Genomic DNA, 14,485 nt, shown 5'->3' on the forward strand with positions numbered 1-14,485 from the left:
TACTGAACATCTTCATTGTGAGACATAAACCAAGCCTCCTTCCTTCTTCAGAAATTCTGGGCCCTTTCCTATTTGGGAAAGGGTAAAAGTTCAGTTTGTTGCAGGCTGGTGTGCATTTTGTAGCAGGAATCTGCTGATGTGCCCAAAGTGCTGCAGTGGCTGATTTCAGAGGAGGCTGATTTCAGAGGAGGCTTTTGGCAGGAGCTTGACACATTGCAGCTGAGACTGTTCAACACACTTGAGCTTCCCAGTTGCCTGAGCTGAGATAGTTCACTTGTTCCTTCATGTTCCTTGGATTGCTTCGTAAACGAGTGACTGAATCAGGCTGAAATCCTGCAGATCCTGGGAATCCCCTTGGAAGTTCTGTGTCTGCAGGTGACAAGACTCTAGATATGCAGTGCACAGAGTTCTGGGAAGTCTTAGCAGGCTCACATGTGTAAGTTTGCTGTAGCTGACTTGTCAATAATTACTCCTGCCTTCCCAATATGCTTGTGTCTTACAGTTGTGTTACCTACCTCAGCTCAGTCCTTTCCTGCCTTAGCCGGGGAGAGAACAGTAAACACAGTACTCTGTCAAACCCTGTGGATAGTCTTGAAGTTGGCTTCTCTGTACCTCAGGAAAAGCACATATCATGTTAGAATTGTTCTGATGTACAGAACAATTGGCTTTGTTAGATATACTTTGAAACTCTGCCTTCAGCAGTGACAAACACCTGCTACCAGCAAGCAGTGCCTCAATTGCCTTGTTTATCCAGGGCTCTGAGCTGCTGTCACATGGAGTCTGCCTCTGGACCTTCAGGCGGTTGCCTTATACATTGGGACAGGAGATTCAATTAACTTCATTACAGTTTGAGCTGGCATTCAATACAAACATTATTAATGGTCATAAAAGTTACCCAACCTTTTTAAAATTCCAGTCACACTATTTGACTCTCTGACCTCCTGTGAAAGTGACTTGTGCAGCCTTCCTGTGTGTGGCAGGAGGAATTACTAGGATAGCATCCTTAAACCTGAAACATAAGCTCTGTCTTCAGGGATGTGAGCTTGGCTTCTCATTAGAAGAGCATTTAACATGTAACGAGTTCATATTAGATCAGAAATTACTATTAATTATTTGTGCTGTGCCATTCCCTCAGGATCACGGAAAAGCCATCACATGTAGTCACATGAATGGTTTATACAAGTCAGTCTCCTCCCAAGCACAGGTAAACTGCAGAGCCACAAACCAGGTAAAAGAGCCAGATGGCTGGTGAAACAAAGGGAATGAGTCCAGGTGGTACAGCAGAACAGAGGAACTGTAAACAGGATTAGCTCAGCCAATCCCATATACATGGCAGTTTGTTTGCTTTTCAGGGAAAACTTGTGAACAGTCTTCTCAGAATTGTTAAGGCTGGAAGAAACCTGCAAGTCAACCCAGCCACCACCATGTTCACCATTAAACCATGTTCTCAGGTGCCATTCCCCAAGTGTTTTGTAAATACTTCTGGTGATGGTGACTCCACCACTTCCCTGGGCAGCCTATTTCAATGGTTTATAACCATTTCCATGAAAAAGTTTTCCTAAAATCCATTTTGAACCTCTCCTGGTGCAATGTGAGGCCATTTCCTCTCATCCTTGTTACCCAAGAGAAGAGACTGACCCCCACCTCACTGTGAACTCCTGTCAGGGAGTTGTAGAGGGTGAGAAGGTCCCCCCAAGCCTCTTTTTCTCCAGACTGAGCCCCCACTTCAGGCCCATTCCCAGCTCAGTTGCTCTTCTCTGGACACGCTCCATCAATGTCTTTCTTGTCGTGACAGGCCCAAAACTGCCCACAGGATTTGAGATGTGATTGAATCAGTCTCTGGAGGTGTGTATGGGTTTGTGTGTGTGTATGTGCAGGTACACTTTGCCATCAAGGCATATCTCTGTGTCTGCACGCACACACACACACACACACACACACACACACACACATACACACACACATATATATGTGTGTGTGGTTTTTTTGTGAAAAATTTGCAACCAGGATATGATTAATAAAATGAATTGCAGCTCTAATCTGCATGACATCAGAAAGTACATGAGGTTAATTGTGACTTTGATGTGTAGTGAGCTGCTGTAGTTAATCCTTATTATGCCACTGGGATAAACTTGAAAACAGATTACCCACAGGTTCTGTTCTTACATGATAGTGGAACAACTTCCTTTTAGGTATTGCCTGTTTAGGTATTACTCATAAATAAAAATAAATTCCTATTGTCATACATGCACACCATGTGATTTCTTTTTAAATCAGCCAGTCAATCTTTAAATTGAGTTCCCTGAAGCTCCAGAGCCCTGTACACTTTCCCAGTACGCAGCAGGTGGCACTATTGGAGTGAGACTGAAATGTTAGAGATCTCCATTTGGGTTGCTCTATGTTGCTGAGGAGTTTAAGCTGCCAAGCCATTTACTAGCACAGACACATGTATCTCTGAACAGCACTATAGGTTCTGAAAATTTATTGCCATGATTAGGTTTGTGTCAAAACTTGTTCTTTTTTAATTGAACAAATTCTTGATCAAAACATCATCTGAGTGGTTTTCACTTGATTATCCACTGAATTCTGAAGTGCCGTATTTCCCTTAAGTCTTTTCTTTCCATCACAATGGAACCAATTCTTCATTTCCTTGAGGCAATAAAAAATTTGAGAATACTTCATAATCCAAAAGCTGTGGCTTTTAGAACCTGAAGTAGATGTTTACTGCCCTTGACCTTGGTTGCAAAATCTCATTTAAAAAGATGCAACTAATTTTATCTCATACTAATTAATTTCTGTGTAGTAAATTAGTTTTTTATTAAAAATTGTTTGGAGGACCTTTTAGGAATAATTGTTGATTTAAAGATAATTAAAAGTGCTCACAATGGTTAACTGACTGAATGCACTTCCTGTAACACTGGGTTTTACTGCACACCTGAGACTAGAGGTATATTATTCATAATATTCGTGTACTGAATTATAGACATGTTCAGCACTGTTCATGGAGGTTAAAAAGAATACAAATGTCTGTAGATTTTAACTGGCACTGAAAAAGAAAATCAAAGAAACTGTGATAATCCCCTTTTTCTAGCTTTCTACAGTGCCTTTAAAATTTTTATTTAAGTGCAGTCTTGGAGTGTAAGAAAGTGACTGTTTTATTGTTAGAAAATGTAATAACACAAAAAAAGATAGAAACAAGGTGGCTGCTATTATTTGGATTCCAGAAAGTATTAGTAGAATCAATAGTAATTGTTTACTTTTTAGTGAGATTTTTGATAAGAGCACACACATTTCTATTGTTTGAAAGCACAGCCTTAAAGCATGCCCCAGTTACGGCTGTTGTGAGTAGAGCACAAGACTTTCTGATGGTGCAAGATTATTTCTGGTGCTCTCATCGTGTCCTTGCTAATGGGGTGAAGGATCCCATGATGAAAGTTTTCAAAATGATCTTGAGATGTTTCCTATTATCTGATCTTTCTTGTGTTTTCAGACCTAAAGGGTTCAAGTATGTCAAAGGAAGGGACCAGCTGTTGTTCACATCCCTCTGAAGGTTTGGTGAGCTTGGGTTCAATGTAGTCCATCTTGACATTTCCTTGATAAGATTCTAAATACCCGTTTTATTCCTTGTGTCTTTAGGTAAATATAATTAGGTAATGTGTGTAGGAAGGCATATACCAAATATCTCTGATCCTGCACTCTGCCTGAGTGTCTCTAAAGGCTTGAACCAAGTTAACACTGAAGGTTTCATACCAAATATCTTGTACTTTACATGCTTTTGCCAAGAAAGGTTGAACCAGCTGATCCTTGAGGTCTCTTCCAACCTTGTATCCTGTGAGTCTATGATTTAGTACTCACTTATCTGGCTTTACAGGTGTGAGGAGCTTGGTGCTGTACAGTCTCCTTTGCAGAACCACATTCTTTGTTGGTTTTTTTTTCATTTTGTGGATGGTAAATGTGGTCAAACAGAAGTTACTGTATTCCTGCATGTCAAATTCAGTTGTGCTGCTCATGAGGAGCTAAATGCAGCAGATGTTCTGTATGTGTTTTTTGTACCTGACATAAGAAACATTTAAAACCCCCTTTCCTCTGTCTTCACTTGCTGAGGATTAAATTATATTCCTTTGGAGTGTTAGTTGCTACAGAAAGTAAACAAAAATGCTGAAATTTGCTTTGTTAGAAGGCTGCTCCCTCTGTTGGTTGTCTCATTGACAGGACTGGAAACTCTCCTGGGCAAACAACCAGCCTCCAAAATTGAGGGTCAGGAATTGTTCATTTCACAGCTCTGCTATCCCTGCCCACCAAGAGTTTCTGAAATTCCCTTTTAAAAGTGACAATGTGCAGAGGCAAGTTTAAGAAGAGACTGAACATATTTACCAGTTAGAGATTTTAAACAAATAAACTTTTGAAATCTTCCCACACATTTCCCCTGGCATCCTTCTGTTCTGTTGTAGTGTGTTTCTTGTCAATGGTATGTTCTGTTGTTGCCCAAGTTGATGGTTTGGTCCAAATTACCGTCCTGCCCAGACCTTCACACCCCACATTGTCAATCTACCCTGAGTCTCCTGTCAATCCTATTTTAGGCCTACCACATGCTTGGGATTCCACTTGTGAAATCTCCTAAATTTCGACGTTTCATTAGTCCATATGACCCAATTTCCTCTCCTACCTCCCAAATTGGAAGATGATTTTGTGAACCCTGCCTTTTACCCTCCCCAGGATATCTCCAATTAGCTGATGCTTTGTACCCTCCCTTTGAACCGCCTCCATATTTCAGCTGTTTCACGCTCGCATTTTCTGTCTTTTTCCCCCAAGATTCCCCAGAGCAATAAATCCTCTATTACCCCATGAAAAAGACCTCCCTCTCGTCCTTGCTTCCTCAGAGCTCAGACTGACAGCCAAAAAGCCGTAGAGCAGGTGCTCTAGTCACACCTTGGGTCATCCTGCTCCCGGGGATGTGAGTGACCCACTCCTGGTGCGGGCTGAAGTGACAGAGACAGATAAACTCCGGCCCATGCGTTACTCTTCTATACCAACTAATTTTCTGACTGTTTTCTATCCCTGGAGTTATGAAGGCTACAGTTCTGGGATGTGAAAACAGCCTGTGGTTATTTGTTCTCCCAGGAAACATAATAGGCATATAGGAATTCTGTGGGAATTTCAAGCAGTTTCTAAAACAAATTGTATAAGCTATATAACTTTTCTGCCTTGATTTTTTCACCTAAGAACTACAGGATTTTGACTCACTTTTGACTGCAAGAAGATTTTTTGTCGTTGCAGGATGGTGCTGAAAAGAGCAAGGTTTGTCCCTTATTAGTTTCCAATTCAGGCATTGTTTGAGGAGGAATGAGTTTATCTTTGATTGCTTTTAATCAATAAGATGTACTTATCTGTAAGTGAAGTTTGATAAGGATCAAGTACAGGGTGAAAGAAGTGGTTAATCTGTTGTTAATGAAAAGTTTTATCTGGATGACACCATCTTGCTTCTGAGATATTTGCTTTTGAGCACTAGAACACAAACTACTTTGGTATTCATTGTCAAGAAACTCTGCTGGGTGCATAAGTTAATTTTAATAAGCCTTGCAAATGGCTGTAGTTAGGATAGCCCTCCAAAGAGGACTGTTACTATTGTGAGAATGAACGTGGACTTGAAGTTCGTGCAGAGGAGGGAAGTATCCTAAAAATAATTTGTTATTCAGAAGCATCCTTTACTTCTCTTCCATGCAGAAATCTCATGAGGACTTTGTACTGCACTTCATAATCACTGGTAGCCTAATTGAGTCAAGGAAATTACATCTGTAAAACTAGAGTATATAAAACCAGATACAATTCCATAGTGCCTGATTCAGTACCCACTGAAATCAAAACATCTGCTGAATTCAATGGAAGGGAAACAGGAGTATTTTCAGTACATGATCAAATAGAAGCTGCAAATTGACCAATGCCCATGAAACTGATGGTATTGTTGAGATTGTGTAGTTGAGCCATCATTTAAATTCTTCTCTTCTACCTACCCATTATTTGTGTGCTCGTGCATGCTTTTATATGGAATCCTGCACCAGTTCCTCATGAGTTTTCTATAAAGGGCCTTAACTGGTTAATGCAGTACCACACCTGGCATATTGAATATGCACATGTCAAAAAATTAAATCAGCCAGTGAGTTTGTGGAGTAATTACTATACTTAAATAATCTACATTTTTAGTCTCTGTGCAACAACTGTGCTCTGGGCTTCGTTTTGTGGAACTCATTCACAGGGATTTTGCTGGATCTTTGTACGTGCCTTCAGAGAATCACAGAGTGGGTTAGGTTGGAAGAGACCACAGTGGGTCATCTGGGCCAACATCCCTGGTCAAGGGTAGCCCAAGGTCACATTGCACAGAACTGTGTTCAGATGGTCCTGGAATGTCTCCAGTGAGGGAAACTCCACAACCACTCTGGGCAGCCTGCACAGCAACAAAGTTCTGCCTTACATTCAGGTGCTCACAGTACAGTCAGTAAAGAACCACCCACCTCAATACATTGCTTTTAAGCATCAAGTTCTTATTCTTAAAGAGTGAATAATAAGACTTTCCACTGCATTTGGAGGTACAGACAAATATAATGTTTACCACAAGATCATGTGCAAAAATAACTTCAACAGATAAATACATATTTAGGGAAAGAAAAACACTTTTGGTGTTACAATGCCATCTCAATAAAATAGAAACTTCATCTACTAATTTATGGTCCTGTGGTATTTTTTATTCTCAGTACTTGGTTAAACATTGCTGGGGATTTTGTGATAAGAGTACTTGCAATGCTGAGTAGAAAGGGAATGACCTTTAGAGCATTGCCATTGTTCAGATTTTGTTCTAGCAGGTAGGTCTAGTGCTCAGGCTGAGATTATTTCTTTTTTAACGTGATGTGTTAATATGTTATTGTTGTGTTACTTGGAGCTTAACATTGTAAACATCTCCCACCTCATTAGCAGCAGTGCAGGTGGCTCAGGTTACTTGGCAAAAAGTCTGGCTTGCATCTGACCCAGCTAACTGTGTTTAATGTTTCTGAGGCTAATTAAAGAGCCACAAGATTTCTTGTTGGGAAAAGGATAATTGTGCTGGCAGACTTATCAATGCCTGTACTGACATGGGCTGCTGTGGTTTATTGCATGTTCATTACTTAAGTCTCTATTTGCACTGACTCTTACCTGTCCCATTGTTTCTGCTGGGCCCACCTACGCTGATTCCCCAGTGTGAAATACCTGCTCGGGGCTTGGAAACACTAGGCTGCCCTGCTACTTAAAATAGCTAGTTAGGTGCCCAAAATCTACTTCTGGAAGCAGAAGGATTGTTAGCTTTGTAGTTGCCTATGGGCTTCTTGTGAAGGTGTGAGTCCTTCCACATCCCATTAAATTATGTAGCTGGTATAAATCAGATTAGCTGGACTGCTGTCAATACAGTCATCCTAATTTATAGCAAAGGTCTGGTCTATCTGCTCTTTAGCTTGGCATGTCTCAGATGATGTGATGATAATGAAGCCTGGAATTTAGGCTATCACTGTTTTTGAAGGAGTTCCCCTGTGCAAAGCTGAAGAGTGCAGTTAAATCTAAGTTCGTATCAGGGTGCAGCTGAGATCAGAGGGAGGTTTTGATACTGGAAGTGAGAATAAAAAGTGAAAAATCTCAGTATGTAGGAATCTGGAATACAGTTAATTTATGGTTTGCAATGAATTGATATAAATGTGCAGTTGCAGTTAACTTGACAGTGAGGTAAGAAAAAATAGCTTTAATTGACGTCCTAGTTGTAACTTATCTAAACAGCCAGGGGCCTAGGAAAGCATGGAAATATTGCTTCTCCATCAGGTCAGAAACTAGTTAATAGGAAAAGGTGAATAACTTGCTTTTCCCTTTACTCTGCTCCATGTGTCTTGAGTGATTAATCTGTGCTTTGCCTCAAGCTGTTAATCTGCAGTGGTGACATTTCAATTATAAATGGGATTTTGTCCATCCCCTCTGGAAATTCTGGATTTGTCAGTGCTAAAACATCACTAGTACATGAATGCAACTTCACTGATAAATGCACAGCTAAACCTTCTTTGCTTTCAGGAAACATTTTTGGAAGTTATGGCAGTATCTGTAGGCATGAATTTAAGTCCAGAAAGAACAGCAGCAATGAACATTTTCCATACTCAAACAATAAATTTCAAATAATTCCAAACTCAAAATAAATTTGAGACAATGCTGTCTTGATAAAAAGGTGGGCAACAGAGTGACTGGGTAAGGCATTGATTCTCCAAACTTCCTTATTTTCTTTTGAGAAACATGAACAGTGAAAGCAGCAAAAATAACATTCCCAAGTTGTCCTTCAGTGGATTCTCCTCCTGACTTGTCTTGGCCCCTTGTTCCTAATCAAGGAGACTGATAATACAAGGGAGGTTATTCCAGCCCCAGCTTTTCTGTGCTGTTTAAGTCAAGCAATTTCTTGGTTTTTTGGGAGTATTCTGATCTGGTTGCTGAAGAATATCAGAAGGATATTCTGATAAAGAATATCAAAAGGTTTTTTGTTTTTTTTTTTAAATTTATAAACTCTGGTTCCCTTTCTACTAGCCAATACCCCCTTTAAAAAAATGAAAATCCACAAATTTCTCCTTTTCAGAAGTCATTCATTGTTCTTTATATTCAGACTTACAGACTTAAATTTCTATTCATTTTTTCAAATCTTTTGAAAATTGCAGCCCTTCAAGCCTCAACCTTTGAATCTGTTATTGTTTACAGAGACTGCAGCCAATGAAAGGGCTGAGCAAACCTCTCCTCTCTGGCTTACCAGCCACATTCAGCATTAATAAAAAACCCAGCTTCTGTGTGTTATTTGATCCTTTATTCTGGTATAAATTACACTGAGGAAACAGTTCTTGGTAACATTTCAAAAACCTTATTTCCTTCACAGCCACTGGTTAAGTGAGACCTTTGTTCAGGACAGGTTCATCCAGCATGAGCTCTTCAGGGGCAGGGAAATTCCACCACTACATGGTGGGCCATTGTTCTAAAGGTTGTTCTTCACAACAATAACTAGAAATATTGAAAGTATAAGTCTGTGGGTGTTAGGGCTTTGGAAATCACTGAATATATTTTTAAATGCTCAGTCCATGACGAAATTTTATAATATTTTATTATTAGAATCACAGAATGTTCTGAGTTGAAAGAGACCCACATGGATCATCAAGTCCAACTCTTAAGTGAATGGCTCATACAGGGATCAAAGCCACAACCTTGGCATTATTAGCACCATGCTCTGACCACCTGAGCTATCTCAAATTAAGTGTTTGTACTGTAAAAATAGTTTAAGATCTTGGGCATGCAAAACCTATTTGACTTCATTAAGGCTCTGCTGAGATACTGCCTTGACTGTGGAATGGAAGTGTATTTCACATGAGTCTTCTTTTGGTTAAGGAATGCCACTTTGCTTGTCACATGCTACGGCAGATAATGCAAAATCCTAAAACCTCCCCAGCCCTCCCAAGTGAAAAAAGGCAAACTAGAAAACAATACTTCAACCAAAGTAACAATACTGTGCTTTCTAATGGAATGCTGTGTGTGTTTGTGCTGATTAGAGTGTGATACCACAACAGGGCTGTGGGATATTAATCGCAGTAATGGGATATTAAAATTTAATTAATTCCTTGGGACTGTGGCTTGATGTTGCTCATTTTGATTTGTTTCTGGTTCCTGGGTGATTCCTGCATGGCAGCTCTGGTGTTCTCTCACTGGTCTGGGTGCTTCCATTGGGGGTCCCCGTGTATTGGTGCTGGTTATCTGTGCTCAGCTGCCCCATGCACCACCCTGGCACCATGGTGTGACCCAGCATCACATCATCCCACCATCCCATCGTCCTGATCCCAAGCCCCTCAAGATTTGAACAAGGATTTGTGTCAAACTTTGCAGGTGTTTTTTTGGTTTTTTTCTGGTTTTTTTTGTTTTGAGTTGCTAGCCATAGCTTAGCTGGACAGTTATGATTAAACAACTACATTGTGAATTCCGTATGCTTGGCTAATCTGCTGTTTTAAGGAAAGGGAAGACAGTCCCAAGATTAATGGGCTGGACAAGAGCCACCAAAAGTGAATTCAGCAGAACTGAGCAGTAACTGAGGGAAAAGTGATTACAGCAGTGGGTAATTGCGACCATCAACTCATGGACCACCTGCTCAAAACGGACGCAAACTCGGATGCAGGGAAAAGTCACGTAATTTGTAACCAATGAAAGCTGCCGCTTTTGTTAAAATGTATACTCAGTGTAAAGGTTTAACTGTGACCTGTGCGCCGGCCTTTTGCGGGTTACCCCGCAAACCATAACGGAGGGACAGCATCACCTCGCCCCGGTGTGTGAACTGGGGCTGCGCAGCAGGGACCGGGCCCGCGTTCGGGACAATCCCATGGCAGCATCACCCCACCATGGCCTCGATCCACCCCCACATCGCCCCCGAGCTCTTCCGTGCGAGGGATGGAGCGCTCGTCCCGCTCCCTGCTCCCTGAGCACTCATTAACCGCGGTGCTGCCGCTCCGCTGGGCTGGGCCGGCGGCTCCTGCCCGGGAAGGCCGGGCCGGCAGAGCCGCCCCCTTCCCGGTCCCTTCCCGGTCCCTGCCCCAGCTCTCCGGCGAGGGCCGTGCCGTGCCATGGCCGCTCCCTGCTACCTGGGCTGGGATTTCAGCACGCAGCAGGTACCGCGCACCTCCCCCGCCCCTCCCGTGCTCTCCCCTCCCTCGGCCGGGCGGCGGGGCCGGGGGCGCCCCGGCTGCTGCGGACCCTGCCCGCTGCGGCTCCGGGCGCACCCGGGCTGCGGGCACGGGGGCTGCCCCGGCGGGGTGCGGGGGATGCGCTCGGCTCTCCCCCCTCCACCGCGGCCGCCGAGCAAGATCTGGGCCAGGCCTTCCTTCTCTCGGCCGCTTCCGTCCCCTCCCCGCGCCTTCCGTCCCCGCTCTCCTGCTCCCCGCCCGGGGCTCGCACCCGCTGCAGCCCGACACGCCTGAGAACAAATTATTCACGGGATCGCACCATCCTTAGGGTTGGATTGCTCGGAAACGTTGTGGAGTCTCCGCCACTGGAGATAGTAGATGTCTATGCAGAATCATGTGCCGTGTGTTTAGGGACGAGCCTCCTAAGGCAGGGAGGCTGGAGCAGATGATCCGCTGTGGTCCCTCCAACCTGACCGATTCCGTGAGTCTGTGATTATCTCTGCAGATAATCAGTTCAAACCTCCTGCCAAGGCAGAGTCACTTGGAGCGGGTGACACAAGAATATGTCCACGTGGGTTTGGAATGTCTCCAGAGGGGGAGACTTCATGTCGTTCCTGGCTATCCTGTTCCAATGCTCTGCCACAGTCAATGTAACAAAGTTCTTCCTCATTTTGAAGTGGAACTTCCTATGTTTTAGCTTTTGGCCATAATAATTTTAAGCTATTTGTGTGTTTTAAGATGTCCATGTCCTCCACACAGTGCATGTACCTGGTTCCCATATCCCCTTCACCTTTGTCCCTTTCTGTTTGCCATCTGAAGCAGTGAGTTGTATGTCCAAATGTGTCCTGCTTCCCCATCCTGCTAAGGATTTGTTAAATCCTGCAGAATAGTGCTGTGGCCCTTCTCTATGTGCAGGCTGCATGAAGACCCCTCTGCCTGCTGCTTTGGGAGCTGGGATTCACACCCAAACCTGGTTTCCCAATGTCCTCGTGCTAATCAAGACTGTGAACCCGGATGCTCAGGTTTCTGCTTGAAATTCTGATTTGTTGGCACAGCTGGGTATTGCTGCACTGCAAATAGAAACTCTGCCCAAGTTGTGCAGAGGCTTGAATATGTTAAAAATAGGTGCTCAAGCATAAATCACCATTATGGTTGTGCTGAAGTTTAGGAGCTTGAAAAGACACATCCAGGTTAGGTTGATCAAGTGTTTTCACGGGGACGTGCTGCAAGCAGAGAGCCAATTAGGCTGCAGTGGGTCAGAGCCATTTTTAAGCCAGTGCAGATTGGTAATGAGTTGTGCCAGGGCATAGATAATGGCTCTACACTACTGTGGTAAAAATGGGGATGGCCTTGTTATTTGAATGTAGCTCCTTGAAATGACAGCCTTTGTAGGTTTTTTTTTATCAATTCCTTTAGCAGAAGTTTGCACTTTCCCCATGGTTGAAATAGGCACAGAATGTGAGCTTCCCTCTTGCTTTTCTTCTCAGCTCTTACTGTCTTTCTTCAGAACTAGGTGAACTTAAATAAAGACAGATGAGGAAAGGTTGTGGTACCCTTCTAATTCATGCTTACAAGAGGGCTCAGCTTTATGGAGCTGGCCATGTTGCTATTCTTTTGCAGTAGCTCAAAATACATTTATGTAATGCCCTCTGAGCTTTGCCAAATGGGCAGAGTTTGATTTGCTCACCATCTGGGGAGCAGGGAAAGTTCAAGATACCCTAAAGGGTCTGTAAGGTTCCTTGGTAAGATGAGGCAAAAAAAGGAGGTGACAAAAAAGGAGGGTGTATGACGCCTTTAATCTAAGATACTGTATTCTTTGAAGGAATTGGAAAAACTGGCTACTGTGATGCAAGCTATGAACCTGGTAATATGTTTGCTGTTCTTTAGCACATGCCTGTAGCCCAATCTTGTGCATTACAGGAGAAAGAAAATACAAACAAACAAACCCACATGTTTCTGAATAGGTGTCATGCTGGAAAATCACATAATAACTTGTTTAATGTAAAATTATGCCCTACTTTCAATGAGTTATATGGATTGGGGTGATTTTTTCTTTTTTTTTTTTTCATTTTGTCTGTGAGAATTAAATTATTATAAATGAGTCATCAGTGCTATTCAATTATTGCTAGATTTTGTTAACTTCCTGTTTTATATCTTCTAGTTGAAAGTCATTGCTATTGATGAACAGCTGAGAGTCATTTACGAGGATAATGTTCATTTTGATAAGGACCTTCCAGAATTTAAGTAAGGCATTTTATATTTTATATTTTATATTTTATATTTTATATTTTATATTTTATATTTTACTTGGGTAATAATAAAGCTTTGGAGATTGGGGTGGGGGGACTGTTACCCTATTTGGTCTCACTGATATGTAGGAGGAATAGAAAATGTCATGCCATGTCATGTCTGTTTCTCACTCTGCAAGGGTAGTATATGCTCTTTCCTTCCTTGCATTTAAATGTAACAAGAGCTCCCAATAGGAAATAAATTAAGTAAATATACCCTGAAATATTATGTGTAAATAAACCATTAATTTTCTTTTGGCACTTCAGACTTGTGGACATGAGTGGGTGGGATGCTCTCAGAACAGCATGTAAATTGCATGAGGGGAGCATCTAAAAGGCATTTGGAGATAAATTCAGTTGTTAAGATATAGGATGACAGTATTTGCTTACTTAAACAATAGGCTAGAATTGACAAATGTCATCCTCCAGTCACAAGTTTCTATAATACACATTTATTTACTTGATGGTTTAACAGCAAAAATTGAACTTCATCTTTGAGGTTCAAGTCACTAATTGTGACAGAAATAACTATGAATTACATGGAGCCCATGAGCAGTATCAGCAATGGATTCTATCCCAGATCTTCAGGATCAGGGCCTTTCCTTGAAAATCACTTACTTTGCAATTGGGTCAAACGTGTCACCTCCTAGGAGCTGGCTTTTACTTTTTTATGTTTCAAACACCGATCTGTGCTCTTAACATAAAAGCACTGCAAATTCTCTTTGGTCATTAATGAACTTGAAGAACTGTGCTTGGCAAAGAAAAAAAAAAAAATTTGCTGAATTTACCAAGAGAAAATCCTGTTTTTCTGTAGGACTCAAGGTGGAGTCTATATTCACAGTGACAGACTGACAGTCACTTCACCAGTGCTTATGTGGGTCAAGGTATGAACAGCCTTTATATGGATCAAATTTTTCCTTGCTGTTACAGAAATGAAAGTTTATTGTGAGAATAGTGGAACCCATCACTCAAATCAACATAGTCCTTTTGCTTACACTCTGTTTCTTTGAAGTGTTGTTCTATGTCTTTGGTATGCAAATAGTAATGCTATCAACAAACATAGTAGAAATTGCTAACATTTTGATGGGTTTTTTTTGTTTATTTCTTCACTCACTACTATTACAGCATTCTATGTGTGAGATATTCCTTCCTGACTTTTCTTCATTTGAAATAAAGACTGTTTTTTTCCCCCTCATACACAAATAGGGCAGCTGTCACTTTGCCTTCCTGAAATCTGTGTTTTTATAGCTCCCAGGTTACTTAAACTATTTTGTTTAGAATAAGCTTTGCTCACCAGTTGATGTTACAACTGGTAAGTGGTGAAAAGGCAATTTATTCACTGATCCACGGTAACTTTGACTGATGTTTATTTTGAAGTACAAATTTTTTTTCTATTTTAAAATAAGGCCTTCCTTACTTCTGTGCAGATTCTGCAACACTTACATGGTACTATGTAAATTTGTCTCACTAGAGGGATTTGAATTGTTAAAA

General features: G+C 41.7%; 1 protein-coding gene across 4 annotated transcripts in view; it reads left to right on the forward strand.

The window, feature by feature from the left end:
• The window catches only part of XYLB (xylulokinase), a 103,444-nt gene that overhangs the window by 12,118 nt on the left and 76,841 nt on the right, over positions 1 to 14,485 (forward strand). Inside the window, exons 1-4 of one of the 4 annotated variants that reach the window (XM_086866081.1) lie at positions 10,596 to 10,691; positions 11,622 to 11,728; positions 12,868 to 12,950; positions 13,809 to 13,878. In XM_086866081.1, coding sequence (XP_086722207.1) covers positions 11,627 to 11,728; positions 12,868 to 12,950; positions 13,809 to 13,878 — 255 coding nt within the window. In that variant the 5' untranslated portion in view covers positions 10,596 to 10,691; positions 11,622 to 11,626. Of the gene's footprint in view, positions 1 to 10,517; positions 10,692 to 10,753; positions 11,188 to 11,621; positions 11,729 to 12,867; positions 12,951 to 13,808; positions 13,879 to 14,485 lie in introns of those variants that run through there. The other 3 variants (XM_086866063.1, XM_023921965.2, XM_086866071.1) reach the window with 3 other exon arrangements.

The sequence above is a fragment of the Cyanistes caeruleus genome, chromosome 1 (genome assembly GCF_971803275.1).
Source record: "Cyanistes caeruleus chromosome 1, bCyaCae1.hap1.1, whole genome shotgun sequence".
NCBI classification, from domain to species: domain Eukaryota; kingdom Metazoa; phylum Chordata; class Aves; order Passeriformes; family Paridae; genus Cyanistes; species Cyanistes caeruleus.